The 26138-nt window shown below is 43.3% G+C and overlaps 1 protein-coding gene across 2 annotated transcripts in view; it reads right to left on the reverse strand.

Moving 5' to 3' along the window:
- Positions 1-26138, reverse strand: part of LOC115074355 (bifunctional heparan sulfate N-deacetylase/N-sulfotransferase 3-like) — a 416141-nt gene that overhangs the window by 27322 nt on the left and 362681 nt on the right. For both annotated transcript variants that reach the window (XR_003852387.1, XM_029574134.1), the window contains exon 12: positions 22361-22470. Coding sequence is in view for 1 of the 2 variants with exons in the window: in XM_029574134.1 (XP_029429994.1) it covers positions 22361-22470 (110 nt within the window). In the remaining variant the exon portion in view is untranslated. The remainder of the gene's footprint in view (positions 1-22360; positions 22471-26138) is intronic.

Consider the following 26138-nt stretch of genomic DNA (forward strand, 5'->3'; position numbering starts at 1 on the left):
ACCTCTCATGATTTTAAACACCTCTATCATATCCTCCCTCAGCCATCTCGACTCTCAAAGCTGAAAAGTCCTAACCTCTTTAGTCTTTCCTCATTGGGGAGCTGTTCCATTCCCCTTATTATTTTGGAAGTCCTTCTCTGTACCTTCTCCATTGCAATTATATCTTTTTTGAGATGCAGTGACCAGAATTGTACACAGTATTCAAGATGCGGTCTCACCATGGAGCGATACAGAGGCATTATGACATTTTCCGTTTTATTCACCATTCCCTTTCTAATAATTCCCAACATTGCTTTTTTGACTGCCGCAGCACACTGAACAGACGATTTCAATGTGTTATCCACTATGATGCCTAGATCTCTTTCTTGGGTTGTAGCACCTAATAGGGAACCTAACATTGTGAACTATAACATGGGTTATTTTTCCCTATATGCATCATCTTGCACTTATCCACATTAAATTTCACCTGCCATTTTGATGCCCAATTTTCCAGTCTCACAAGGTCTTCCTGCAATTTATCACAATCTGCTTGTGATTTAACTACTCTGAACAAATTTGTATCATCTGCAAATTTGATTATCTCACTTGTTGTATATCTTTCCAGATCATTTATAAATATATTGAAAAGTAAGGGTCCCAATACAGATCACTGAGGCACTCCACTGCCCACTCCCTTCCACTGAGAAAATTGTCCATTTAATCCTACTCTCTGTTTAAGAACATAAGAAATTGCCATGCTGGGTCAGACCAAGGGTCCATCAAGCCCAGCATCCTGTTTCCAACAGAGGCCAAAACCAGGCTACAAGAACCTGGCAATTACCCAAACACTAAGAAGAACCCATGCTACTGATGCAATTCATAGCAGTGGCTATTCCCTAAGTAAAATTGATTAATAGCCATTAATGGACTTCTCCTCCAAGAACTTATCCAAACCTTTTTTGAACCCAGCTACACTAACTGCACTAACCACATCCTCTGGCAACAAATTCCAGAGCTTTATTGTGTGTTGAGTGAAAAAGAATTTTCTCCGATTAGTCTTAAATGTGCTACTTGCTAACTTCATGGAATGCCCTCTAGTCCTTCTATTATTCGAAAGTGTAAATAACCGAGTCAAATCTACTCGTTCAAGACCTCTCATGATCTTAAAGACCTCTATCATATCCCCCCTCAGCCGTCTCTTCTCCAAGCTGAACAGCCCTAACCTCTTCAGCCTTTCCTCATAGGAGAGCTGTTCCATCCCCTTTATCATTTTGGTTGCCCTTCTCTGTACCTTCTCCATCGCAACTATATCTTTTTTGAGATGCGGCGACCAGGATTGTACACAGTATTCAAGGTGCGGTCTCACCATGGAGCGATACAGAGGCATTATGACATTTTCCGTTCTATTTACCATTCCCTTCCTAATAATTCCTAACATTCTATTTGCTTTTTTGACTGCTGCAGCACACTGAGCTGACGATTTTAAAGTATTGTCCACTATGATGCCTAGATCTTTTTCCTGAGTAGTAGCTCCTAATATGGAACCTAACATCGTGTAACTACAGCAAGGGTTATTTTTCCCTATATGCAACACCTTGCACTTGTCCACATTAAATTTCATCTGCCATTTGGATGCCCAATCTTCCAGTCTTGCAAGGTCCTCCTGTAATGTATCACAGTCTGCTTGTCATACATTTGACTGCGGCAGTCAAAAAAAAAGGAGATAGAGCAGCTTTTAAACTAGAACAAAGGGGAAAGCCGACAGTTGCTCAGCAGCGCATGGTTCGGAGAGAGGTATCTTTAAAGGATACTAATGATGCATTAGAATTAGGGCATCCCGACAGTGAGGTTCCAATAATTAGAAAAGTAGTCCAAGTGCCTGTAACTAAAAACTCACCTGAGCTAAAAAATTCTAACTTATCCCTATCAATTAAAAACAGGAATGAAAATACAAACAAAAAACAAACTTTGAAATGTTTGTATGCTAATGCCAGAAGTCTAAGAAGTAAGATGGGAGAATTAGAATGTATAGCAGTAAATGATGACATAGACTTAATTGGCATCTCAGAGACATGCTGGAAAGAGGATAACCAATGGGACAGTGCTATACCGGGGTACAAATTATATTGCAATGACAGAGAAGAGCACTCGGGAGGAGGTGTGGCGCTTTATGTCCGGGATGGCATAGAGTCCAACAGGATAAACATCCTGCATGAGAGTAAATACAAAATTGAATCTTTATGGGTAGAAATCCCTTGTGTGTCAGGGAAGACTACAGTGATAGGGGTATACTACCGTCCACCTGGTCAAGATGGTGAGATGGACAGTGAAATGCTAGGAGAAATTAGGGAAGCTAACCAAATTGGTAGTGCAGTAATAATGGTAGACTTCAATTACCCCAATATAGACTGGGTAAATGTATCATCGGGTCATGCTAGAGAGATAACATTCCTGGATGGAATAAATGATAGCTTTATGGAGCAATTGGTTCAGGAACCAACGAGAGAGGGAGCAATTTTAGATCTAATTCTCAGTGGAGCACAGGACTTGGTGAGAGAGGTAACGGTGGTGGGGCCGCTTGGCAATAGTGATCATAATATGATCAAATTTGATTTAATGACTGGAAAAGGAACAGTGTGCAAATCCAAGGCTTTCTTGCTAAACTTTCAAAGGGAAACTTTGATAAAATGAGAAAAATTGTTAGAAAAAAACTGAAAGGAGCAGCTACAAAAGTAAAAAATGTCCAAGAGGCGTGGTCATTGTTAAAAAAATACCATTCTAGAAGCACAGTCCAGATGTATTCCACACATTAAGAAAGGTGGAAAGAAGGCAAAACGATTACCGGCATGGTTAAAAGGGGAGGTGAAAGAAGCTATTTTAGCCAAAAGATCTTCATTTAAAAATTGGAAGAAGGATCCAACAGTAGAAAATAGGAGAAAGCATAAACATTGGCAAGTTAAATGTAAGACATTGATAAGACAGGCTAAGAGAGAATTTGAAAAGAAGTTGGCTGTAGAGGCAAAATCTCACAGTAAAAACTTTTTTCAATATATCCGAAGCAGAAAGTCTGTGAGGGAGTCAGTTGGACCGTTAGATGATCGAGGGGTTAAAGGGGCACTTAGAGAAGATAAGGCCATCACGGAAAGATTAAATGATTTCTTTGCTTCGGTGTTTACTGAAGAGGATGTTGGGGAGGTACCCGTAATGGAGAAGGTTTTCATGGGTAATGATTCAGATGTATTGAATCAAATCACAGTGAACCTAGAAGATGTGGTAGGCCTGATTGACAAAATGAAGAGTAGTAAATCACCTGGACTGGATGGTATACACCCCAGAGTTCTGAAGGAACTAAAAAATGAAATTTCAGACCTATTAGTAAAAATTTGTAACTTATCATTAAAATCATCCATTGTACCTGAAGACTGGAGGATAGCAAATGTAACCCCAATATTTAAAAAGGGCTCCAGGGGCGATCCTGGAAACAGACCTGTTAGCCCGACTTCAGTGCCAGGAAAAATAGTGGAAAATGTTCTAAACATCAAAATCACAGAACATATAGAAAGGCATGGTTTAATGGAACAAAGTCAGGATGGCTTTACCCAGGGCAAGTCTTGTCTCACAAATCTGCTTCACTTTTTTGAAGGAGTTAATAAACATGTGGATATAGATGAACCGGTAGATATAGTATACTTCGATTTTCAGAAGGCGTTTGACAAAGTTCCTCATGAGAGGCTTCTAGGAAAAGTAAAAAGTCATGGGATAGGTGGCGATGTCCTTTCGTGGATTGCAAACTGGCTAAAAGACAGGAAACAGAGAGTAGGATTAAATGGGCAATTTTCTCAGTGGAAGGGAGTGGACAGTGGAGTGCCTCAGGGATCTGTATTGGGACCCTTACTGTTCAATATATTTATAAATGATCTGGAAAGAAATACGACGAGTGAGATAATCAAATTTGCAGATGACACAAAATTGTTCACAGTAGTTAAATCACAGCAGATTGTGATAAATTGCAGGAAGACCTTGTGAGACTGGAAAATTGGGCATCGAAATGGCAGATGAAATTTAATGTGGATAAGTGCAAGGTGATGCATATAGGGAAAAATAACCCATGCTATAATTACACAATGTTGGGTTCCATATTAGGTGCTACAACCCAAGAAAGAGATCTAGGTGTCATAGTGGATAACACATTGAAATCGTCGGTACAGTGTGCTGCGGCAGTCAAAAAAGCAAACAGAATGTTGGGAATTATTAGAAAAGGAATGGTGAATAAAATGGAAAATGTCATAATGCCTCTGTATCGCTCCATGGTGAGACCGCACCTTGAATACTGTGTACAATTCTGGTCGCCGCATCTCAAAAAAGATATAATTGCGATGGAGAAGGTACAGAGAAGGGCTACCAAAATGATAAGGGGAATGGAACAACTCCCCTATGAGGAAAGACTAAAGAGGTTAGGGCTTTTCAGCTTGGAGAAGAGACGACTGAGGGGGGATATGATAGAGGTGTTTAAAATCATGAGAGGTCTAGAACGGGTAGATGTGAATCGGTTATTTACTCTTTCAAATAGTAGAAAGACTAGGGGGCACTCCATGAAGTTAGCATGGGGCACATTTAAAACTAATCGGAGAAAGTTCTTTTTTACTCAACGCACAATTAAACTCTGGAATTTGTTGCCAGAGAATGTGGTTAGTGCAGTTAGTATAGCTGTGTTTAAAAAAGGATTGGATAAGTTCTTGGAGGAGAAGTCCATTACCTGCTATTAAGTTCACTTAGAGAATTGCCACTGCCATTAGCAATGGTTACATGGAATAGACTTAGTTTTTGGGTACTTGCCAGGTTCTTATGGCCTGGATTGGCCACTGTTGGAAACAGGATGCTGGGCTTGATGGACCCTTGGTCTGACACAGTATGGCATTTTCTTATGTTCTTATGTAACTACTCTGAATAATTTTGTATCATCCGCAATTTTGCATTCCTACCCCAAGCGGGTCCCCTTTGCCACAAGGGACAGCCGGGATAGCCGGCCTATCAAGGCAGCCCTCGCTGGGCTTTAAAACGACCCATTAAACTAGGCGTCATGCGCCGAGCGTCACGCGCCGAAGGAGCGCGACAAAGGGGTCAGCCCCTTTGTGCGCCCCTTCTTGCACCCCTTCGTGCACCCCGGAAGGGTACCCCGAATCAAGAGAATCAGGACACATTGAACAGCTCCGCCCTAGACCTTGGAATCTCGCACTGACAACTTCCCCTCGGGCTGGCTGCTGCGCTCCATGTTCCGGTCCGGGGGCTGGTCATTGGCTTCAACTATTGTTGCAGTTACATTCCCGATTTCATTTTGATTAGATATCATTTTTATTAGATATAGGGGCAGATTTTTAAAAAGTACGCCCGTGCAAACAAGCGTACGCCGGATTTTAATAGATATGTGCGTATCCTTTAAAATCCGGGGTCGGCGTGAGCAAGGCTGTGCAAAATCGGCAGTCTGCGCGTGCTGAGCCGCGCAGCCTGCCTCCGTTCCCTCCGAGGCCGCTTCGAAATCAGAGCGGCCTCGGAGGGAACTTTCTTTCCACACCCCCCCTGCACCTTCCCCTCCCTTCCCCTACCTAACCCACCTCCCCTACCTTTATTGCAAAAGGTACGCCTGCCCGCTGGCCAGCCGCCCAGCGCGCGATTTCCCGGCCCGGGAGAAGTTTCAGAGGCCTCGGCCATGCCCCCGAAATGCCCCATGCCCGCGGCCCCACCCTCAGATGATGTGCTGCCGCGACACGCCCCCGACAGACCCCTCCAGGAAAGCACCGGGACTTACGTGCGTCCTGGGGCTTGCGCGCGCCACCGAGTCTATTCAACATAAGCTCGGCGCACGCAGGGGGAGCTTGGGGCAGGTTTTTGGGGGGTACGCACCTATCTCGCGCGAACCCCTTTGAAAATCTGCCCCATATTGTTTAGGTATTTTGTCTTTAAGTTCAATATTGTGTAGTCATTATTTTTCTTGCACATCTTACAGACTCTTTGGTAATCTCTATGGTTTGAGATCACAATCATATATTCTCAAGAGATATTACACACAGGTAAAATCATACAATCTTCTGTACACCCCTTTTTGGTCTGGTTGTCGTGTTTCGATTAGTTTTCTATTTATATGTTCCAATTTATATGTTCCCATTTATATTTGAATATGATATATGATTTTATATTTTATTTTTGTATGTCCTGTATTGTTAAGTTATATTTGATATTTGTGTATTGTAGCCCCTGAGGCAGCCCCATTGTGGGGCTGCCTCAGGGGCTACAATACACAAAGCCCGACTCAGGCCTGAGTCGGGCTTTATATTGGATGAACGAGTCTCCATAATAAAGATTCTAAACGGACATTTTTTTTTTTTAGGAAATTTCCGATATCTTATTATGGTCAAGTTGTGAGGATTTATCCTGATTTAGCTCAGGTTACACAAGTACGGAGAAGAGTTTCTTTCCCTTAGGCCACTTGTTACTTCTTTAGGACCCACCGGGGTAAGGCCTAGCAATTTTGCACTCCTACCCCAAGCGGGTCCCCTTCGCCGACCACGAGGCTAGTCGGGCCTGCCGACCTTACCCGCAGCCAGATCGCCGTCCTCTTCGGGCCATCACCCCACCTCCACTGGACCCCGACCAATTGCCACAAGGGACAGCCGGGACAGCCGGCCTATCAAGGCAGCACTCGCTGGGCTTTAAAAAGACCCATTAAACTAGGCGTCACGCGCCGAGCGTCACGCGCCGAAGGAGCGCGACAAAGGGGTCAACCCCTTTGTGCGCCCCTTCGTGCACCCCGGAAGGGTACCCCGAATCAAGAGAATCAGGACACATTGAACAGCTCCGCCCTAGACCTTGGAATCTCGCACTGACAACTTCCCCTAGCATGGTAAGCATGCACCCACACTGAACCTACTTGAGTGCACTTCGGCCTACTTGCTCTCGACTGGCCCACGACGCCCCCAGAGACTTCCAATCACACCCAAGTCCTCCCTGAAGCCACAAGCATACGAATCTGTTTATCTCCCATTTCTATCTCAACTTCCAAATCGGCGCTGACCTTGACAGGGACACTAATCCCTTCAGTCCAATTTCTGTACTGCAATAATTTAGTCCTGCTCCAGCGCTCTTAGCCCTCACTAACAGCACTCTCAGATCTCAGCAATAGCCTCTCGCCACAACATAGCTCAGTCTGCCCTCCCCGGCCTCCCTTCCTGCCCAAACTCCCTCCCCCCATCATGCCCTTTCACACCATTCCAATCATCCCTTATCACAGGAGACCAGCAGCCTCCTTTTCAGGCCAATCCATTACCAAACATTATCAACTACAAAAAAGACTCATCCCTATCATGCTTTCGCCACTCAACCAAGTACTAGGTCTCACCCTTATCTCCCTAACTCTGTTAAATGCCCAATCACTCACTAAAAAAACCCACCTTCTATATGACCACCTTATAGACGAAGCGCCAGACCTTTGTGCAGTTACAGAAACCTGGCTCAAACCAGAAGACACGGCACTACTGAATCAACTACCCGTCCATATATACAACATTTTCTCCATTCCTAGAAAGAAAAAAAGAGGAGGAGGTCTGCTCCTTGTGGCAAAAAAAAAATCTGGGGATTACACTACAATCAACCACCTCATCCTGCTCCCTTGAATTTGCAGTTTTCAAATCGGCTCATCTTCAAATAGGTCTCACATACGCCCCACCTGGATGCCTAGACTCCGACCCATCTCTTCATCAACGCTGACACCCCTGCCATCCTGTTAGGCGACTTCAATCTTCACGTGGACACCTTTCCGCTTACCTCCAATTGTGAATCCTTCCTCAACACTCTCTCCTGCATGGGCTTCAAACAACTTATAAAGGAACCTACCCACAAAGCAGGACACACCTTGGATTTAATTTTTATTAACCAAAGCCTATCCCAAGCTTCCCACATTGTCTGTCAGCCAATTCCCTGGTCTGATCACAAACTTATCTCCACCTCACTCCTCAGCCAATTCTCCTCGCCCTCCCCCTCACAGAAAGTCACAATTCAACTCAGAAAATTATGCAATCAGGAAACCTTAATCACTCACCTCTCTCCAGAACTCAATCTTCTTGACCTCTCAGATGCAGACACCGCCTTATCCTCATGGTCCAAAATAACAAACAAGGTTGCAGACCTGACCTGCCCCCTAAAAACTAAGGTCATCCGTTCAAACAAGGACATGAAAAAACCTTGGTTCTCTCCAGAATTAAAATCCATGAAATGTGAACTCAGAAAAAGGGAACAGAACTGGCGCAGAAATCCTTCCTCCTCAAACCTAGCATACTTCAAATCGCTCATGCACCATTACAGGATCAAAATTCTTCAGACAAAAAAAGATTTCTACGCCCAGAAAATCCACAATTTCATCTTTGATCCAAAAGCCCTCTTTTCTCTGGTCTCTTCTCTCACTAAATCTCCATTTCTAGCTATCCCAGATGACAATGCAGCCCTCAAATCCATTGAACTTGCCAACTACTTCAAAGACAAAATACCCAACTTACTGGCCGCACGTACAACACCACCAGCATCGGGCCAATTTAGTCCTCTTCCCACGATAGCCCCCCTCTTCTCACCTACTCATCAACCTCTCACAGATTCATCCCTTCATTCGACTTGCTTGGAAGAATTCGATTTAACCTCCTCTCTGGAGATTGAATCACTACTGAGGAAACTAAAACCAGCCTCCCACCCTTTTGATGCCATCCCCACAAATCTTCTCATAGCTTGCGCTTCTGAAGTTTCTAAGCCCATCTCGCACATCATCAATACCTCCCTAGCACAAGGTCATGTCCCTGACCCTCTCAAACTGGCTATCTTAAAACCCCTCCTGAAAAAAACTAACCTCTCCACGGATAACCCAGCAAACTTTCATCCCATTGCAAACCTGCCGATCATCGCTAAAATACTAGAAAGAGTTGTCAACAAACAACTCTCTGAGTATCTTGACAACAACAACATCCTCTCCCCAGCTCAACAAGGATTTCGTAAAGCTAGAAATACAGAATCTCTCCTTATATCTCTGTCAGATATCATTCTCATGAACTTGGAAAAGAAAAGGAACTGTCTCCTCATCCTCCTGGATTTATCGGCCGCTTTCGACACAGTGAACCATCAGATTCTCACAGATAGGCTAGCGGAGATCGGCATCAAAAACACCGCACTAAACTGGTTTAAGTCCTTTCTTCAAAACAGGCATTATAAAGTCAGGATTAACAGTAAAGAATCCCCCCCGTTCTCTTCTTCCCTTGGAGTTCCTCAAGGCTCATCCTTATCCCTTACACTATTCAATATCTATCTTCTCCCCCTTTGCAATCTTCTCGCTGAGCTCAAACTTACATACTACCTTTATGCGGACGATGTCCAAATCCTGATACCGATCACCGACTCGCTGCAAAAAACACTTCTCCATTGGAATGCCTGTCTCATCCATATCAACAACCTCCTCTCAAAGCTCAAGCTGTTACTCAACACTGACAAAACAGAGTTCATACTATTCACACAAAACGGCAGTGTACCACTAAATATTGTCCAACAGCCAAGGTCCCCCATCTTCTCACCCAAGGTTAGAAACCTCGGGGTAATTTTAGACAGCCAAATGACATTCTCTGGCTTCATCAACAACATAGTAAAGGAGTGTTATTTCAAACTACAAGTTCTGAAACGCCTAAGACCACTTCTCCATTTCTACGATTTTAGGTCAGTTCTTCAAGCCATTATATTTTCCAAAATTGACTATTGTAATTCACTTCTTCATGGCCTGCCTGATGTCTCACTCAGGCCTCTCCAGCTTCTACAAAACGCTACTGCCAGGATCCTTACAAAATCCAACAAGATGGACCATATTACTCCAATTTTAAAGAACCTACACTGGTTACCAATAAAGTTCAGAATTCTCCACAAACTATTAACAGTCACCCACAAAGCTATACACAACATCACTCCTCTAGATCTTACAATACCTCTGCAACTCCACACTTCGGTCAGACCAATCAGACTCGCCCAGAGAGGAACTCTTAAAACACCCACCATCAAGACCTCCTTCAGTAAGAGAGCTATATCCGCCTCAGGCCCCACGCAATGGAACCGGCTCCCTCCAGATCTGAAGACTTTGTTGTTTGAACAAGCCTTCCCATAACCTCTCACCTCAGCCTTGGTTTTTAACAGCACCTTAAAGACACTATTCGGCCTTTGGCCTTCATAGTCCGCCCCTACTTAGCTTCCCGGTCTCCCGCATAAGTTATACAGTCCCAATTCTCAACACTTGCTCCACCCATATTACATTGTACAGAATACCGTATTTTTCGGACTATAAGGCGCACCGGATTATAAGGCGCATTATCAATGAGCGCCTGCTAAGGCGTCCAGGTTCATATATAAGGCGCACCGGATTATAAGGCGCGGCTCAGAGCCTTTTTTAAAATCTGTTGCGCCGACCCTTTAAAACTACGGTACTTTTTATTATCCCCCCAACTAAAACCAGATAGTATTATTACAGGATGCGGTGATTTACAAAAGCATTTCCCTGGGTTAACAGCTTGACTGAAATTTGACTGCTTTGTACCCGGTCAGAGCATGCACAGGACCAACAATGCACGTACCTTTACACATTGGGAAAAGCAGGCAGGCTCAGAGACGGGGTTAGGCTGGGGGGGGGGGGGGGGGAGGACAAGAGCATGCGAAGTGTTGCATTTTCAAAACTACATGGACTGTTTTGGAGGGGAAAATGTATCTTCAGAAAAAGCAGCTGCAAATCTCTGTGGGCAATAGCCAAAGGGAAAGTAGGCAGATACTTGCCCTTTGAGAACTGGTGCAAAGTCCGCTGATTAAAGCGCCCCTGGGCTTTCCAAGTATCTGCATAGTTGCCCCCGGGCGCAGCGACAGGCAGATCGGCAAGGCCAAGAAAAAGATTGCGTTTAAACGCGCTGATGCTCCTCCTCCTCCTTCCTGCCTGTGCGTCCCCGGAAGTAAACGTTGCCGGAGCTGCGTGGGCAGGAAGGAGGGGAAGCATCAGCGCGTGCAGAAGAGGAGCAGCACTTGTGCTTACGGGCCGCCGCGAATCTCAAGTCGCAGCGGCCCGAGAAGAAGAAGAGGCCCGGTAGCAGGGCCACTGCAGAGCCCATCCTGTGGCGACCTGCAAAGAGGAGGCCTAGAGGTGAGTGCGAGCCTGTGCTTGAGAAAAATTCATATATAAGGCGCACCGGATTATAAGGCGCACTTCCGATTTCTGAGAAAATCGTAGGTTTTTATGTGCGCCTTATAGTCCGAAAAATACGGTATGTTCTTTTTTTCCAGAGTATTTCTACCCTGTTTAATGAGTTATTCCAGGTTACTTCTACCCTGTTCATTTTAAAACAAGACTTTGTCTCTGTTATTTTTTGCTGGTTGTAATGTAAACCGAAGTGGTAATTAACTCTGTTGATTGAACTCCGTTATATAAAAGTTATAAATAAATAAATAAACAAATAAACAAACAAACAAATAAATAAATAAAAGAATTTTCAGGTGCACAGGGAGGCTGCACCTCTGAAATGATATAGACAAGAGTAGAAGTGGTCAGAACAGGGCTACCAAAATAGTTCACACTCTGCACCAAAAGCCCTATGAAATGAGTCTTAGAGGCTGATTTTTAAGTTGCACTTATTAAATTTCTCAAGTGCCATTAGATGCCTATTTCAGCATAATACAGTAATGTAAGAACCACAACAGCAGGTCATTTTAGGGCCATGAACATTGAAGAGACAGAGTTCAATATTCAAAACTTGGAGTTTGTCCAAGTTCAGGACTTAGCTGGATAAACTCTCAGTTTTGAATTTCCCACTCCATGGAATTGATAAGTTTTAACAGGGTGAAAAAAGCAGTGCTTGCCAGATAAACTTACATGGCTAACTCTGTCCAAAAAAACCACAGGCCTAAAATTAGCCTGGTATTTAAAAATAAGAAAAGTTTGCTGGCCAGCAGTAGCCTTATCCCCTCCTCACCCCTTAAAATTAAAAAAAGAGGTCATGGGCTGTAGTTATCTAATCTCCCTGCCTTCCCTAAGTTAAAAAAAACCTGATTGCCCCCCAGGTTTAATAAAAAAAAAAAATAATTGCAGGCTATAGTGGTTTGAACCCCTTTCTCTCCCCCTGTTTCAAAAAAAAGGTTGCAAGCCAGCAGCCCATTCTCTCCTTATCCTTCTTTAAAAGTGGTGCACCTCCCACCCCCAGGACCCCAAAAGCCCTTCTGGTTCTCCAGTGGGGGAGGAGAGGTTCTTTCATCCTTCTATGGGGTGAATATCTAAGAGCTGACAGGTACCTGCACTTAGAAATTCATTTATAAACTGCCCTCCAGCCACCATTGGTTACTTCAATGATTAGAACTCAGTTCTGAATAGGGATTAATCCCTTTACTTGCTGCATTTTTCAGTATTGAAAGTTAGCAGTCATGTAGCCAACCACTGCTCGAGCTTTCTTAGATCGCGTCTCATTCTGTATCATCTGCCAAACCTTTCCTTCTAACCCCTCTGCCATATCACTCACAAAGATGTTGAACAGAGCCGGCCCCAAGACCAATCCCTGAGGCACTCTGTTAATCTCTCCTCAGAGCAACTTCCATTTACCACCACCCACTGCCTGCTGTCAGTCAGCCAGTCTTTGTCTAGGAGTGCTCAGGAAGTTGGTGAACAGCAAGAGCAAGAATAAAGACATCAAAATATATGCCTGAGGAGTCTAACAGAGGACAAGGAGACAGAACATTTATTAAAATGTGACAGTCCGCAATTCCCTATAGCCTTGAAGCACATTACAGTCAAATATACAACAAATAATATATTCAGTAGGGATATGCATTCGTTTTTAATGAAATAGACAATGGCAATGAAATTGTCTATTTTGTCATGTTTTGGGAGTGCCCCAAAACAAAAAAAAAATCGACAAAATTTTGTGGAATTTCGTGTTAGTGAACACTAACGGGACTTAATCTGTTACCAATAAGTTACAAAATGTGTCAATTCGGGAGTAGTTCATTAGCTAGAGATATGGTTCTGCATTCCCATTGGCTGTCTCCTTACCTCGCACTAACTCTGAAATGAGGGAAACATGAAATAACTACCTCCCGAACCATTATAAAAATGAAATTTAACAGTAACCACCCCAAAACGAAAATGACACAAAACAAAATTCAGTGCCACATCTCTAATATTCAGCCTATCAAACTCACCCCTCCCTCCCATTTTAAAATTCCACTCCATTGACTTCTCCCAGTCCCTTCATCAGCATAGCTCAGCCCCTTAATGATTCTTTAATTACATGCTGCTGCAGAGAACCATGATTTTGGTAGTTTCCTAAACTCCCAGGGTAAAGAGTTCCAAATATTTGGTGCCAAACAACTAAATGCAATCTTATAACTGTAAGCCATGCCATCCCCAGCAGCTGAGAAATCAACTTCAAAATACAAGTCAGATTATGCCATGATAAGGCGCCCACCATATACCCAGGGCCAGTCCATATATACATTTGAATGCCAGCACCAAACTTTTAAACTTCATCATATATTGGACTGGCCACCAATGCAAAGCCTTTAGTTCTGAGGTGATATGGTCCCATATCTTCTTCCCAGTCAACAACCAGGCTGAGGGGTTCTGTAGAAGCTGTAACCACTTACAGATTACCTTTTTGATTAATTTGGAGCAATTGTACTTCAGTTAACATCTCTAATGATTTCCCACCTCTGGAGATTCACAGAGCTTCAGTTTTAGGGGAATTGACTTTAAGTTTGCTTGTTACTGCCTCTGGATACAGGTTAAATCTAGTTATTACCTCATACCAATTCCTTCTAAAGAATGCAGTCAGTTGCATGATATCAGCATATATGTAGTGGACAAAAGCAAAGCTATCAATGAGAAAAGCGATACAGAGATTAAAAAGCAACAACAGTACTGAGCCCTGGGGATCCCTGCACCAGAGCGCATGAGAGGAAGAGCAACCTGAATCACAATCAATCCTATAAAAATGATCATTCAAAAAGGAGATAAACCATACCAGGGCAGTACCTGGGATCCCCAGTGATCTCAACCAACTCAACAGAATATCATGACTCACAGAGTCAAATGCTGCTGTCAAAATAACTAGGGAATCAACCCCTTTATCCGCCTGCAATTTGATCCCATTGACCATACTTAAGAGTTCAGTCTCATTTCCATACCCTTTGCCGAACCCTACCTGATGATGATGAAACATCTACTTTCTCAAGTAACCCTGAATTTGAAAGAACAGTACTCTATAACTTAAGAAAGGAAGGGCAAGATCGAAACAGACCAGTAACTTCTTCAGTTTTTGTTTTTTTAATTGGTCACTCCATTGCTATCTTTGGAGAATCCTGAAGACTTCCCTCCAGTACAGCGATTCCCAACGGTGTGTCGCGACACCCTAGTGTGTCGCCAAGCACCGGCTGCTGTGTCGCGTGTTCCCGGTCTCTCCCGCTGCTCTTTCTTCCCTGCTGCCATTGCCGCCGGGCTATCAACACGTTCAAGCCCAGTGGGAACGGCAGCAGTGCTAAAAAAAAGCTGTGGCACTTGTGGCTGGGCCTTTTCTTCTTCCTGCGCCTGCCCCCCCGTGACCCGGAACAGGAAGTGATACGTGGTGCGCGGGAAGGAGAAAAAGCCGGCCCGTGCCGCGTGGAAAAGTAGCAGCGGCAGCAGTGGCAGCAGCAGCAGCATCGGCCCCCGAGCAATTGAAGCAGACGGTAATCGGGAAAGGAGAGAGCAGCATGAGCCTCCCGCGGCCGATGGGATTCTTCTTTCTTGGCTTGCAGGGGCTGGAGGAGGAGGCTGCTGCAGCTACCATTTGTGCTCGGGGAGGGGCGGGGAAGAGGAAGTGAGTGAGAGAAAGAAGCAGCCAGCCTGCGTGTGATTGAGAGCATGTATGTGAGTGAGAGAAACTGGTCAGAGAGCTGATGTGTGTGTATATGTGAGAGACAATGAAAGTGACTGCTCAAGGAGATGACTGATGTGTATGTGAGAGTGTGAGACATTAGTCAGGGAGGTGACTGATGTGTGTGTGTGTGTGTGAGAGAGAGAAAAAGCATTGAAGTGAGAAATCTGGGTATGTGAGAAAGCATGGGCGTAAGAAGCCTGCTGTTGGGGGGGGGGGGGGGTGGATGTGTGTGAAAGAAAGCATGGGAGTGAGAAGCCTGATTATGTGAGAGAGCATTGGCGTGGGAAGTCTGTGTGTGTGTGCATGCATGAGAGAGAGAGACTGGTTGGTAAAGTGACGGTGTGTGTGTGAGAGAAAGAGACTGGTGTGTGTGAATGTAAGAGAAAGAATGTGATTCAGGGAATGAGAAGCCTGTGCACGTGGAGAGCGAGCATGGAAATGAGAGAGAGACTGGTGTGTGTGTGTAACAGAGAAAGTGATTATGGGAATGAGAAGCCTGTGCATGTGAAGAGAGTGAGCATGGGAGTGAGAAATCTGGGTGTGTGTGAGACACAGCATGGGAGGGAGAAGCCTGATTATGTGAGAGAGAGAGCATGGGAGTGGGAAGCCTGTGTGTGTGTGCATGCATGAGAGCGAGAGACTGGTTGGTAAGGTGACGGTGTGTATGAGAGAAAGAGACTGGTGTGTGTGAATATGAGAGAAAGAATGTGATTCAGGAAATGAAAAGCCTGTGCAGTGGAGAGAGAGCATGGAAATGAGAGAGACTGGTGTGTGTGTGTATGTATGTGTGCGTAACAGAGAGAAAGTGATTATGGGAATGAGAAGCCTGTGCATGTGAAGAGAGTGAGCATGGGAGTGAGAAACCTGGGTGTGTGTGACACAGCATGTGAGGGAGAAGCCTGTATATATAAGACAGAACATGGAAGTGGGAAGCCTGTGTGTGTATGCATGAGAGAGATCAGGTGACTGGTGTGTGTGTGTGTGTGTGTGAGTGTGAGAAAGAAAGTGATTATGGAAATGAGAAACCTATGCATGTGAAGAGTGAGCATGGGAGTGAGAAACCTGGGTGTGTGTGAGACACAGCATGGGAGTGAGAAGCCTGTATATCTGAAAGAACATGGGAGTGGGAAGCCTGTGTGTGTGTATGCATGAGAGAGATCAGGTGACTGGTGTGTGTTTGTGTGTGTGTGTGTGTGAGAGAAAGAAAGTGATTATGGGAATGAGAAGCCTGTGCATGTGGAGAGAACAAGCATGCGAGTGAGAGACTGGTGAGTGTGTGTGAGACAGAGAAAGTGATTATGAGAGTGAGAAGCCTGTATATGTAAGTAGAACACGGGAGTGGGAAGTCTGTGTGTGTGTATGGCATGAGAGAAACTGTTCAGGAAGGTGACTGGTGTGTGTGTCAAAGACTGTTTGGGAGATGATTGGTGTGTGAGAGACAGAAACTGGTCATGGGGGCATGACTGGTATGGTGTGTGTGTGTGAGAGACATGGGCATTAAGGAAGAGGACCATGAGTATAGAGCTTAGCCTCTACTGCTGCTTCTGCTGTGTGCTACGGCCTGCATGGAAGAGGAGTAGGAGAGCTGCTGGAGGGGGGTAAGTAAAGGTGGCTTTTTAAGTTTATTTTTCTTGATTGACTGCCATTTTAATTATTTAATATTATGTGATGTGTCTGCTTTTTTTGAAATATTTTATTGGTGTTTGGAGAATTTTTAATTGTTGGATGTTATTCTGTTCATAGCTGTTTAGAAACATTTATTCTGCTTATTAGTATAGTTTTACAATTATTTCTGTGTGGGGATCTATAGCTGCTTGCTAGTTCTGTTTTCCTAATAAGAGGTGTATTGGTTTTTAGGGCCTGATTTAATATTTATAGTGTTGCCTTTTCATAGATAGGGTTGCTCCTGTTTGAGTGTATTCCATAATACAGGTGTAACTGTGTGCGGATTAGTTTATGTGCATTACTACAGATCCTGGGAGTATGTTAGGTCGGTTCTGTGTCTGTTACTGAGATGAGATATTTTACTAGCATGAAAGTGTTTGTATCAGTCTTATTTGTTGTGTTTTCTCAAGAGGATATGCATTGGTGGTAAACTGCTGTCTTTTCATAAGTAGGGCTATTGAGCCTGGAAGTAGAAGGAGTTTGAGTTGCTGTTATTGAGATGACACCAGAACCAGATTATCTTTTTTGTAGGGTGAATTGTATGGGGAATGCCATAATTCTGCTTTACATCCATTATTGTGGGTCAGGGGGGTTCCCGTGGATGCAAACTGTACTTTTACATCTAGCCCCGTGACGATCATGGGTCAGTGTGTCACGCATGTGAGAACCATCTGTCAGGTGTGTCCCGACAGAAAAAAGGTTGAGAACCACTGCTCTAGTAAACTAATGTTAATTATGGAAGCTATATGAGGTAATAATTCTAGCTCAAACCTTTTCATCAGTTTAGGCGGAACTATGCTGAGTTTACACCTAGTCAAATTCATGACCTCCAGAATCTTAAATAAACAAACATGAAAAAGTCCTGAAAAACTCAAACAAAACTATCACAAACTCACAAACAAAAGTATCACAAACTCACAAAAAAAACTATCTAACAGACTCTTTCTCAACATATACATTACCAGAAACTTGACATACTGTCCCTGGAACTACGACATCACTTGTCCTCACAGCTAATCGTCAGATAACACCTCCTAGCTCTTCCACTTCAACTACCTCATGAGTTCCATCTCCAAAGTTCAAGGATTTCACCAACAACGATCAGTCACTGGATACAGCTAAGTACACAATCAACAGATTCTTGAATTTGCCCTGTTGGGGCTACATCTACAGTCTCAGCCTTCCACTTTGGGCCTTTAGTGAAGTGGTCTATTCTCTGCCAATTATAGCTAAGAACATAAAATCATGAAGCTGCCATACTGGGTCAGACTGAGGGTGCATCAAGCCCTGCATCCTGTCTCCAACAGTGGCCAATCCAGGCTACAAATACCTGGCAAGAACCCAAACACAAAGTAGATCCCATGCTACTGATGCCAGTAATAGCAGTGGCTATTCTCTAAGACAACTTGATTAATAGCAGTTAATGGACTTTCCTCCATGAACTTATCCACACCTTTTTTAAACCCAGCTACATTAACTGCACTAACCACATCCTCTGGCAACAAATTCCAGAGCTTAATTGTGTATTGAGTGAAAAAGAATTTTCTCTGATTAGTTTTAAATTATGTTATGCTTCCTATATCTTCCTATGCTTCCTATATCTCCGGCTAACCTAGCCCTCCAAGTTAAAACCGCCTTGTTATATGTAACTTTCGCCTCTTGTTAAATGGTTGATTATGATTATGTTATACCCCTTGTTACATGTAAACCGATCTGATATGAATTTTTTTCATGAAGGTCGGTATATAAAAATGTTAAATAAATAAATAAATAAAATAAATGTGCTACATGCTAACTTCATGGAGTGCCCCATGGTCCTTGTATTATCTGAAAGAGTAAATAAACGATTCATATTTATCCAGCTAACTTAACTCCACAGATGAATATGGACCTTTTTATTATTATGTTTAGGTTTTTTTTAATTTTTTAGTTTGTTTTTATTGTTTGTATAAATTGTGAATAGAATAAAGAACATCCACAGTTAACTGCCTAGACAATATGATAGACAGTATATAAATTTAGCAAATAAATAAATACCCATCCTAGTCCTTTCATAGTTTTGTAGACCTCTACCATATCCCTCCTCAGCTGTCTCTTCTCCAAGCTGAACAACCCTAACCTCTTTAGCCTTTCCTCATAGGGGAGCTGTTCTATCCCTTTTACCATTTTGGTTGCCCGTCCCTGACCCACCTTAGCTGATCCCCAATAAACTTCCCCTCGGCTTCCATTTCCAACGCCTTATATCACTTAAAGACTTGATGACATGCCTGAGGTCAGGCTGAGGATTTCTTTTACCCCCTTTTGACAGGAGTTAGAGAAGTTGTTAATGGAAGTAAGAAGATTGTGAAGATCATTAAGAAAAGGAAGGGCTGAGCCTAGTTGACTGTAATAATAATAAAGAGCTACAGAGAAGGGAAGGAGATTAAAGAATAATAGGAATATTCATGTAACACCAGTTCCAGTTGTGTAAAGTCTCACGCTAATTCACATCTTGAGGACAGGGCTCCTCTCTTCAACAGTCTTCTGCTGTACTTTTGACCCAAGTGACCTGCTTCTTCCACCCAAGTTTGGAGATCTTCCCCGGCAACTTATTTCTACCAAAAAAAAAGATTGATCATCTCTAATTCAACCGTGTTTTCACCAAGAGTACTATTATCCAACTCTTGAAAGTGGTCCTGTAAAAAGGTAGCACTGTATATATATATAATTTTTTTGTTTTTATTTGTTAACTTTTATTTTTGTGTTTTCGGGTGGACTAACAGCAGTGAGAAATCATTTTGAGCAGTAGCTCCCCCCCTTCCATTCATGCAATTGGTTGGGCCCTCCCCCCAAAAATGGTCACACAAATATAAATATAGATTCAGATATACACATACTTTTATATACATAAAGGTATTCAGCAGGCAGCCACACTGCCAACCAGTGGCTCAAAACCCCCATGGTCTTTCTGTTCAAGTTGCTGAAAGGAGTAAGCTTACACATACAGGGGCACAGAGAGACAGACACCCTGTACCCAGACAGACATAAAGAGAAACATACCTCATGCCATACCTAGACTGAAACATAGACACCCCACACCAAGACACCTCACTCTCATCTGGCCTATTTGCTCATTCCTCTCCCATACCTCACCACTTCTTTTCCCCTGAGTAAGCTGCAATCTTTCCACATGGTGGCAGCAGAATCTCCTCCTGAGCTGAGGCCAGAGGGTAGCAAGTCTTCCTGTGTTGTGGAACACCACAGTGCTTGCTCCCATGTCCAGTTCTGCTGCAGAGTAAGCAGCTCCACCTGGGCCCACCACAGTAGACGCAGCTCCTCTCCCTGGCCCACCGAAAGAGAGGCATCGCTAAGTATTGGGATGCGTACAATGATGCCAATATGCTCTGGCGACTCCCTCCTGAGCTTGTAGTACCTACATGACACCAAAACTTGAGAGCGTAGCCATTTTTTTCTTCCCTGATTGGGAAACAAGTGTGCTCCCTTTCAGGATTGTTCAAGCCCCCCCGGGGGGCCACCCCCCAGTTTGCTCACCCCTGATTTAGATGACATTGCACTATTGGAATATAAAGATATGCATCATATAGATTGTGGCTGTGTCCTCTAGGCTGGAACAAACAATAATCTATAGAAGCAAGAGGTGGTTTGCTACAGTCATCTGTTAGTCTTCTGCTCATTTTCCAAACAAGGTGGCTTAACAGGTTTGGACTCCTGTTTTGTTGACTCAACCTGACACGATATGAGTGGCCCTATATGTTCCTGGGCTTGGTTTCACCCAGACTAGCCATCCTGGGCCTTTGTCTACACCCTAGTATCAAAATTTATCCCACTGTTTAAACACAGGATGGAAAACTAAAGTCCTCCTCAGTACAGTCTGGTACTTTTAGGCTGTCACATAAACCAAAAGAGAAACCACATCTGTTTCTCAACTACCCTTTTTCCTTATGCTGATCTTACCTCAGATTACAGTTTTACTCTGAGACTACCAACTTCAGACCCAGAATCCAATGGTCCCATCTGGATTCTGGGTCTGAAGTTCCTCCAGCCTCATCTTGTGTCAAGAAATTCAAATCTTGCAAGGATCCTTCATCCAGGAATCTTTCTGTGTCATCACCTGCTCACCATGAGACCCTTACCAGTCTTTTATGGGGGTAATTTTCAAAGCTGTACTAAAATAACCTACGGCTCAGTGCATTTAAAATATGCGTCTACTTTGCACGCACTGTAGACAGGCTTTCATTTTGGGAGGTGGAGATGGCACTTCCATGCATATTTTAGATTTTAAAAAATTCTGCGTATAAGTGTATGCATGTAACTCACACTCTTTGAAGAGGAGGAATAACATGCAAGTTAACCTCTGCGTGTACTCTGCCAGTTACCCGAGGATTTTCAATGTGAGCTTAATGGATGTAAACTTTGAAAATATTTAGTAAAGTCTGCGTGTACAGCTAAGCAGGCCGATTAAAAATGACCCTCCCTATTCTTACTCAAGTGTAACTCTGGCTTGGGTAGAATTCTTCCTCCTGGAACTTTATTCACAATTGCTCCTTAATCTGCATCCTCTGTCACAGATGGCTAAAGATGATCTCCTTGCCCAATTATTTCACTTATGCGCCTAAAGAATTCCATATAAGAGTGTTTTGGGACAACCTTGTTGAGTTTCTTGAAATCCAGGATGGGATGCAATTTCCTTTATATCTTTGGGGCAATGAAAAAGATTACACAAGTCCCTAGAAACATTTCCTTGTTAGGAACGTTTATTATTGCTTCAATTTATCAAGTGTTGAACTGAAGCTGAAATTGTTGAGGCTTTTATAGAATCTAATGGACTTTTGGACTGGAGGAAAAGGATTTGGACTTTTTTTTTCCAAACTCAGGGGTCATTTACTAAGTTGCAATATGGGTATAATATGCAAAAGGTGCTGATTTAGTCAAAACCCCACCCCTATTACAATGAGCTGCTTTGCATGCAGTTTATAAGCACAACATTTTCAAATGCATGCAAGCATTATTACCTAATTCTGGGGGTAATTTACTAAGCTGTGATATTTTATCATGGGAGGGGAGAAATACCACAGGGGGCATGCCTGTGGTATTTTTCTCCTCCCATGAAAAAATATTCTGGCGGATCCCCATGATATTTTTTCTTGCAGAAAAACTCAGCGAGGAAAAATAGCATGGGGAAAATGCATGATGGCATCCCCTATTGCACAGAGCTGCCATCATCTTAAAGGGCCATTTCGTCTCAAATGAGTACCCCCATGGTACCCCCCCCCCCACATCCACCTACTCCTGCTGTCTAGAGATGGCCCAGTAGAGGCAAAATTGCAAAAACATATTTTAAAAATTGCACAGTGATGCCCCCCCCCCCACACTCTCCCCTTTTCTCATAAAGCTCATCCCCTTGGATCTCCCGCTCACACTAGATTATGTCCCTGGTAGTCTAGAGACCTCCTACCTCCTGAAACCCCCCCCCCCCCATCTTAGAGACCATCCCTGGTGGTCTAGTGGGACCCTACAGGCTGTCAGGTTTCAGGAAATCCACACTGAATATGCATGAGATCAATTTGAATATAATCCTTCTCCAATGGATGCAAATTGATCTCATGCATATTTATTGTGGATATCCTGAAAAGCTGATTGGCTGTGGGATCAGAAGGACAGGTGGAAAGCACCTGTGTATGGTGGGTTCAGTGATTGTCTCAGTGTTTGTGCATCAGTTCCCTACCTGCAGACAGTGCAGAAGAAGCAGACAGACTTACGCCAGGACTTCAGAGTAATTATAATGAGGAGTGACTCCCAGAAACTTCTGCACGTTGTCCATCACGGTGACCGGGTCTGTTCTCAGCTGCTGCCCATCCACAATCAGGAACTGGAAAAGTTAGGGGCAGATGTATAAGTGCAAATGCCAAGGGCTCTTGTTTTAAAAGTGAGTACAAGCAAGCTCTTGAGCAACTAACAGGTCTTGTGTTTATTGCAGCCATCTGTATACTTGGTTTTTGACATGGCCGGTTTCTAAAATACAACAAAAACACTGGTAAATTTCACACTTGGCAAAAGATAACTGCACAGTGTGTATTCTTTTAGCCACATATGTGTGTGTATTGGGAGGGGGTCATTTTTACAACTTAAACATGATTTTACCTGCATAAAATCTTTAGAAAATTTCTTTTTTGGTTGGATGTTTTCCTAGGTCTGCTTTATTTTTTTTTATTTTTTTCTTCATATATTACATTTATTAAGGTTGCACATCTTTTGTTAATAAACTATGTACCCCATTTTTTTGTAGCAGGAAGCAGTAATTTCTTTCTACCTAACAATTTCTTTTCTATAAGCTTTCACACAAGTCTGCACCAAGGGTTAAGCTATGTCCTTTAGGACTCGAGACCAACATTATCTTGAAACACTTCTAGTGGGATGTCTCGCACTCCTAACCAACCCACTCGTCTCCTCCAGGTTGAAGAATTTTGTAGCAGTAGAGTCTAGAACAAACTCGAAAAGAGAAACTGTATACATAAATAATTTTGCAAATCAGATATGGCGTGTGTACCAAAGCAGAGTAAAAGACATGCTAGTACAAGGTTTTGAAAGTATAACTAATAAATAGAGATTGGTGGCAGCTGGTGTCAGAGTGAATAGACAAGGAATTATCAGTCAGGATAAAATTCCTGTTCTATATTGCTTACCACCAGTTTGCACCTTATAAGGTGGGATTAACTGCTGCTTGAAGTACTCTTCCTCCAATGGCTGTCTTGGAGGCTGACTGTTCGTCAATCCTGCAGTGCTTGGTAAATACATGGATAGATTTTCAAGTAGATGCTTCTCCTATCTGAACTGATGTTGCAGCTTTGTCTACATTGACTGTAGAAACAGATCTTGTAACGTCTTGTTAAGTCTCAGAAACTTGAGACCGTATCCATGTGGAGGTAGAAGATTTTGCTGCTGGTAGACCTCTTGCATGAACCATAGCAAATAAACCATTGATCAATCTTTCTAAATACTTTTGTTCTATGCAAATAAATACTACTAAATAATTTACTAACTTTTTTTTGCTGAACTATAAAGCTCATTTTAAAGCCTAATAAATATTTATTTATTTTGACATTTATATTCCACAATAGCCCCCTGATTGTAATTCGAGTCAGCAAAACTGCATCTTATTTAATATGAAAAGAAGAATTTACCACAGAAGAGGGGAAATTGTCCTTAAAACAGCCTTATTCTGAATGAAAAGTGTATATAGAGGAATTGCAGATAAAACTTTTAATATACTAAATCTTCTTGCTGAACAAATAGCTATAAAAATACCACTTTTATAATCAGGAACTCACCCACTCACAAATTAACAAAATAAAGAGCTAACAGCAGAAATGTATTAAAAACAGTGGATAAGTATGGCTACTGGATGATCAGAGCCTGCAGGCAGGGAAGACAATGCCATAACATAGCAGAAATATATTAAAAACAGGAAATTATCAGGTAAGTAGTAATTCTCATTTCCTAGCACATAGACAGATGGGTTTAAGACCAGTGGGATGTACCCAAGCTACTCCCGAAGAGGGTGGGAGGCTGTCCATGGTCCAGTCAAAACCACCCATGAAAAAGCTGCACATCCCGGGCCTGCACATCCAGGCAATAATACCTGGAAAAGGTGTGTAAGGAGGGCCACGTTGCAGCTCGGCAAATGTCGATGGGAAACAACCTCTGCCTAAGACCCTGCCTGAGCCCTAACCTGAATGAGCAATGGTTTTTCAGCGGCCACATACATGGCCATGACTACCTCCTTAATCCAGTGAGCTATTGTAGCCCTCAAAGTCAGCTTGCACTGTTTACCTCCTCCATGAAGGACAAACAGGTGATCTATCTTTCGAAAAGGCTTAGAAACCTCTGGATACCTCAGGACATGCCTCTTGACATCCAAGGGATGCAGCAGGCAAAGTTAGCATGTGGCACATTTAAAACTAATCGGAGAAAGTTCTTTCTTACTCAATGCACAATTAAACTCTGGAATTTGTTGCCAGAGTTTAAGTGCAGTTAGTATAGCTGTGTTTAAAAGAGGATTGGATAAGTTCTTGGAGGAGAAGTCCATTATCTGCTATTAATTAAGTTGACTTAGAAAATAGCCACTGCTATTACAAGTAACAGTAACATGGAATAGACTTAGTTTTTGGGTACTTGCCAGGTTCTTATGGCCTGGATTGACCACTGTTGGAGACAGGATGCTGGGCTTGATGGACCCTTGGTCTGACCCAGTATGGCATGTTCTTATGTTCCTCCACATCTCTTTCCTTATCCAGAGAAAGCAAGGAAATTGACTGATTCAAGTGAAAATCTGAGACCACTTTAGGCAAGAAAGAAGGAACAGTATGCAGTTGAATTGCTGCTGGAGTCACCCAAAAGAATGGTTCCGGACAAGACACAGCCTGCAGCTCAGAAAGTCTATACACAGAACATATCGCCACCAGAAACACCATTTTCAAAGTCAGTAAGTGCAAGGAAAGGGAGCACATAGGTCAAAACGTAGGAACCACCAAAAAGTCCAAAACCAGATTAAGACTCCACAAGGGTACCGGTAACCGCAAGAGAGGACAAAGATGTTTCACTCCCCTCAAGAAATGGGCCACATCAGGATGAGATGATAAGGATTCACCATTCACCTGACTCCTGAAACAGGCAAGAACCGCTACCTGTACCTTCAAGGAATTAAGGGCCAACCCTTTATTCAACCCATCCTGCAAAAATTCCAAAATGAGCAGGATCCTAACTGAACAAAGAAACACTCCTCGATCCTCACACCAAGCCTCAAACACTCGTCAAACCCATACATAGTCCAAGGAAGTGGATAATTTTCATGCTCACAGCAAGATGGCAAGCACCACAATAGAATATCCACACTTCAACAAGCGACACCTCTCAAGGGCCATTCCAAAAGACAAAACAGAGTCAGATCTTCATGAAGGATGGGTCCCTGCTGCAACAGATTCCTGTGTGCTGGAAGACAAATGGGGTAGTCTACCAGGAGTCTTCGCAGATCTGCATACCATGGTCTCCTGGGCCAATCCGGTGCCACCAAAAGTATCATCCCCCTGTGACCTTCGACCCTGTGACCTATTCTGCCCAACATGGGCCATGGAGGAAAGGCATACGGCAGCTTGTCCTCTGGCCAGACCTGCATGAAAGCATCGATACCCAAAGACTTTGGATCTCTTCTGCGACTGAAGAATCGAAGAACCTTTGCATTACAAGAAGTCACCAGCAGGTCTAGGAATGGAAGGCCCCAGCGATCCACTATCAGCTGAAACAACTTGTTCAATAATACCCATTCTCTTGGGTCCAGACTCTCCCTGCTGAGAAAGTCTGCTCTTACATTATCTTTTCCTGCAATGTATGAAGCTGAGATCTCCTGAAGATGCACTTCCTCCCATTCCATAAGTTGGTCTATTTCTTGCGACAATTACTGGTTCTTGGTTCCTCCCTGCTGGTTTATGTAAGCTACTATAGTTGTGTTGTCCAACATTACCCGGACCGCTCAACCCTGCC

Source organism: Rhinatrema bivittatum, chromosome 1 (genome assembly GCF_901001135.1).
Source record: "Rhinatrema bivittatum chromosome 1, aRhiBiv1.1, whole genome shotgun sequence".
NCBI lineage: Eukaryota > Metazoa > Chordata > Amphibia > Gymnophiona > Rhinatrematidae > Rhinatrema > Rhinatrema bivittatum.